General features: G+C 38.8%; 1 protein-coding gene across 3 annotated transcripts; it reads right to left on the bottom strand.

Moving 5' to 3' along the window:
- Positions 1-812: 812 nt before the first annotated feature.
- LOC122000104 (transcription factor bHLH148-like) lies at positions 813-2,385 on the bottom strand. Of its 3 annotated transcripts, none has more exons than XM_042554644.1 (3): positions 2,306-2,385; positions 1,498-2,167; positions 813-968 (listed from the first exon to the last, which is right to left on the bottom strand). In XM_042554644.1, exons 2-3 carry the CDS (start codon positions 2,088-2,090, stop codon positions 941-943), a joined length of 621 nt encoding a protein of 206 aa, XP_042410578.1. In that variant the 5' UTR covers positions 2,091-2,167; positions 2,306-2,385; the 3' UTR covers positions 813-940. The 3 variants fall into 3 exon arrangements, with proteins under 3 accessions (XP_042410578.1, XP_042410579.1, XP_042410580.1); XM_042554645.1 differs by having other exon boundaries at positions 814-965; XM_042554646.1 differs by having other exon boundaries at positions 835-1,007.
- Between the last annotated feature and the right edge of the window lie 2,933 nt (positions 2,386-5,318).

Below are 5,318 nucleotides of genomic sequence, written 5' to 3' on the forward strand. Positions count from 1 at the left end.
AATATTTAAACAGTTTAAAAAATAACTTTTGTGCTCCTGTCAAGGCTTTTTGGCCATACAAAAATTGAAATTGGCATTTCTAATTGTGCTGCCGCCGCAGACAAGAAGATAATGTGTTAATCCAATAATACATATAAATTCAACATGTGATTGTGTTTCCAACTTTCCCGTCTCTAGTGTCCCTCACCGAAAACATCACTCCAAAAACAGAGCATCTTCCCTGAGAATGAGCCAGAAGCCAAGCTGTGTGGCATCAGATGCATATGACTCCAAAAACATGTCACACCTTGTGACTTTACTACTAGGCAGGGCAAAGGGCAAAGGGCAAAGGGCAAAGGGCAAAGGGTAGGCCAGCCACCCTACCCTCTGCATTTTTGCCACATGGTCAGCTTGTATCGTTGCCTATCAAACACAAGGAACCAAACAACAACAAGGGCCGGACCCCTCGCACGTTACCTCACTGTTGGCCATATTGTCAAACAACAGACCACAGGCCGGCCACCTGGGAAATCAATGATGGTTGCTTATGCCATGCATCAGCTCCCTTCGACTCTCTTCTTCTATTCTATTTCTATCCCATTTCCTTATGGTTCTTTTATCATGGTGTTTTGCCAGCTCATGTGATGTCCTGCTCTCGTCTCTTGCCTGACTAGTTATTATGGCAGTAAAAGCTCTCGCAATGTTCATCTTTTTCATTAATCACAGGGCACGCTGGCCATGGCACAACACCAACAGGCAGAAGCAGAGCGTTAGGGCCCTATGAATAATAATGAAGCCGCCATGATACCCCATTCACATGACTTGATTCTCAACCTTAACTTTCATTTGCTGTGCGGTTGACACATTCATTTATGTTTGCTTTATTGCTATCATGATCCTTTGAGTACATACTGCCTTCAATAAAAAAAAAATCTCCACTTTGATTGCTGCATGCTCAGATTCACATGGTCTCCTCTTCAATCCACCTGCTTCATTTCACTTCACTTCACTTATAATGTCTTCTCACTCTAACAAGATCACAACCCAGGCAAAAAGTCTACCATATTTTATCATGAGCATTGCAGATGAAACTTAAAAAAAAAAAAAAAAAAAAAAAAAAATGTGATCATTCGGCATTCACAACATGTGAAGGTCACAAAAAAAGGGAAAAAAAAACTATTTTTGAAATAATGAACATGCCAAGGTTACAGAACAAGAGACCGTAGAGGTCATCCAAGAAAACTAATCAGCGCCGGGCCGGAGGAAGCAAAACAAATGTTAAACAATGTGGAATCTAGCTACCGGCGAGAGCATATGAAAGATTCGCAGCACATGGGGGAAACCTCTCGTAATTGATGGGGATTGATTTTAAAACAAAAAGGAATGCAGACAACAAAAATGTACAACAGAATACGCCACCAATTTGGAGGGGAGAGAAAAATATAAAACAAAAAACAAAAAATTAAAAGAAAGAAGAGGAAAAATGAAGAGATATCCTACGGATTGCGTGGGACTTACATCGAGTCGACATGAGTCGGTGACGACGGGGCACCGCCGGCGGTAGAGAAGGCCTCGGCGATGGCGTTCATGGCGCGCACTTGCATCTCCAGCGCCGGGATGTAATCCCACACCTCCTCCAGGAGCGACGGCAAGGGCAGCTTCCGGCAACCTGGGACTAGCCGTCCCAGGACCCTCGTCTTCTTCTCCACTGCTGGAGACTTTCTCCTCTCGGCCGCTGCCCGGGAAACACAGGCAGCGCTGCCAGGCTTCGGCCGGCAGGCTCGCAGCCGGACCCGACGCCTGAGAGTCCTGCGCGAGAGAATCGCGCGGCTCCACCGCGTCCTTCCGCGCGCCGAGACCGCCAACACCCGATCCGCTGCCTCTCGGACTTCGCGGTTTCGCACGTGATCCGAGGGCGGCGAGGACGGCGAGGACGGCGCAGAAGCAGAGGAGCGGCGGACCCGGCGGAGGGCATCGATGAGCTTCGAGGAGTAGATCCTCTGCTCACCCTCCGTCCGCCACTTAGCCGGCACTGGCTTGCTCCCGCGCTTCCGTTTCCTCTCCCCTCCGCCCCCGACCGCCGCTTCCCCTACCGCGTCCGACACCGCCATGCTAATGCCCTTGGAGACCTCCAAGTCCGTGGAAATTGCTGCACCCACTCGAAGAACCAATCCGCAATATTTTCTTCCTGCATCAAAAAACAACCAAATTAACAGGCGAATTCCAAGATCGAAAAAGCTGTACAATCCTTAAAGCAAGACATCCAAATAGGATTCTTACCAAGAATCCAAAAAAAAAAAAAAAGTGAAAAAAAAAATTTACTCACAAATTCCTGGACAGAAATGAATTGGTAAGGATGGGAGGAGGAGGCAGCAGGGAGACGAATAGACCCGACGCTTATATGGGAAGAAATAGATGCTTCAATTAATAATTAATCTAAATTATTTTTTTTTTCTTTTAAAATTTGTACTCATTAATTAACACAAATTTTGTCATCCCAACAAGCACAGCTGTCGCTGCCATTTCCTTCAACCACGATCGACGGCTCTGATGATATTTTCCGTTTCATTACCAAGTGGGACGTGGTTATCCACTTGGCCACGTGCCTTCCTGATTAGAGTCTGATGAGTTATCAGGAAGCAGAGGTTCTAACTTCTAACAAAGGGTGGGAAAAGTCAAATAAATTAATCCATAATTTTGCATTAAGTTAAATTTGAAGTTAAATATGTAAATCTTTATTTTTTTTTCTCCGGCCTATCCATCTGGATGAGCTCTCTAAACACTCAACTAATCGGTAAAAAAAATTTATAAGATTAAATTAATCATCATTAAAATTAATTGATTCACAAAATTGAATATCCAATGCCAAACAACGCATTTCAAATTTGATTTGTCCAAAGCACACCCAAATTTTATTTTCCCAAAAAGTGCCCTTCATTTCAATTTTACCTCTCTTACAATTAATAACTTTTCCTAACGCTTCCACCTCTCATTTATGAATTCAGATTCTCTGTTCCTAAATTTTTCTATCCTCATATCTCCTTGTTGATCGGACATATCAGATTATATCTTAACAATATCTTACACATCATGAGAATACTGCACACATTTTAAAAATGTCATAATATCTTGAGATGTAATCTGATCCGTACGATCAATAGAGGACACAGAGACAGAAAAATTTAGAGACAGAGGATCCGAGCAACTCATTTACCTACAATATTTAATCTATCCTCTTTCCTCTATCTTAATTTACCTCTTTTCTTTTTCCTCTAAAATTAATTTAAACTTTAACCGGCCTTTTAAATTTGTTTAATTTTAATTTTAATAAAAATTAATAAAATATAAAAAAATTAACAAAACATCATAAATTCTTTTTTTTTAATATCTTCTATTCTTAATATTTATTTATAAAAAAATAATAAAATAAAATAAAATAAATAAAGCTAATTTTATTAATAAAAAATAGAATAAACATTACTTTGGTACTGGTCTTCCGAAGTCAGTATCACAACTTAAATACCAATTTCATTGTGGTAGTAATTTCTAAAGACTAGTACTACAGTATAATAAAAGTTTTAAATTATTTTGAGTATTGTTTGTGTTGATTATTCTAAATACATGAAAGATAACAAATTAAAGCAGTAAAAACTTACAGCGATCTCCTGTTGATCTACAATCGATAATGGCAAAACTCGCTGTCGGAAGAGCGATCATAGGTTCGGAAAGCTCTCCACAATTCCACGAACCAAATCACACCGCCTCATATATTCTCCTTTCTCTCTCTGCATTGCACACTCGCAATTTCGCACACCTGATGATTCTTGGACGCATTATTTATAAAGGGAAATGACCTGAGGGTATGATGGTCTTTTCCATCAAGAGTAGTGGGGAACGTGGGCATGTTCCCACACCCCCACTTTCTCCAATTCCTACATCTCCCACTCGTCCAAAATAAGTCACTAAGACTAGTTCATTCAGGTAAGTCACAAAGACTTAATAAGTCACATAGACTCATTCAGATAAGTCACAAAGGCTTAATAAGTCACATAGACTATTTAAGAGTTTGGTCACATAGACCATATTAGAACATCCAATCCATACTTAGAGAAAATGATTCGTGCGACAGCAAGCACACTGAGCGATAGTTGCTAAGAAGATTGTTACACCTTTACTTAGCCGCTCTTTAAGCAATCAATGCTAATAAAGTTGTTACACTTTACTTAGCTGCTCAAATAAATTAGAAACTCACTCTTCATGGCACATAGCCTCTTTCCTGGCGGCACATAGCCTTTATCTAGGATCCATCCAATCTTCAAGTGACACACACAACTATTATCTTGGAGATATCCATGTCCTACTATTTACCTAGATTAAATAATTTTCATTTACATTAATATGAATATCTCTAATCCCTTATAATGACCATTATGTAAAGAGCATGTTCCATATCCAATATTCACATTTATTTCTATATATAACAGAAATGGGTCGACCAGTGAATAACATCAAAAGATGTAAATATATTTAATCTCCTTTTTTAGCTAGAATCTATTCATTTTAATCAATCATTTTCCTAGTTATACTCCATAGACCGAATCATCCATAGCTATAGAATACACGCTAAAGTAGCAGACACTGATTAAAACTTCAAGTAAACAGCTAAATAGTCACTAAGGCAAAAACTAAAATTAACTTATAATCTCAAAGGTCTCACATAGTAGAGAAACAGGGATCCATTCTCCTACTACCTTTATTGTCGCAATAGCATATGTGGTATGAATCACATATTATGATGTTATTCTCTTTATTAAAAAGAGCGCATGTTTTTCTCAATTTTAACATCGTACAAATTTTGATTTAGACATACCTAATGTTTAATCCTGAATTCAACATATGAATTTTAATATGGCCTTCAACAAGTTCAGTAAATGGTGGGTTCATTTACTTCAATCATTATTAATACATAAATGATTTCATCTTGACACAATTATCAAGACAACCTCAACTTATGGATGTGTCTCTAATTTAAGCTACATAAGCTATTCCATAAGTAACAGTCTTACCCCTATTTGTACTTAACAAACAGATATAATTGTCCATGTGAGTGGACCAATCTCCACCTGCCAATATGCTCACCGAGATCTTATATGAATGTAACAAATACAACATATATATTAAATAAATTATGGCAAATGACACAATCATAACACAGTCTGATTGTTATTTCAATATTGTTATATTTTACGAAGTTCCAAAGACTTTACATGTTCTTTAAATGACTCTTTAGTTATTGGTTTAGTAAAAGAATCTGCAAGCATAGCACGTGTAGGGACATA

This window comes from Zingiber officinale, chromosome 7A (genome assembly GCF_018446385.1).
Source record: "Zingiber officinale cultivar Zhangliang chromosome 7A, Zo_v1.1, whole genome shotgun sequence".
Classification (NCBI taxonomy): Eukaryota; Viridiplantae; Streptophyta; class Magnoliopsida; order Zingiberales; family Zingiberaceae; genus Zingiber; species Zingiber officinale.

Bases quoted from the DNA above. Each gene is read 5' to 3' on its own strand.
- LOC122000104 (XM_042554644.1), bottom strand. From the start codon at position 2,090: ATGGCGGTGTCGGACGCGGTAGGGGAAGCGGCGGTCGGGGGCGGAGGG. The intron at 969-1,497 runs GTAAGTCCCACG...AGTGAAATGAAG, and splicing joins CCGACTCATGTCGACTCGAT to CAGGTGGATTGAAGAGGAGA.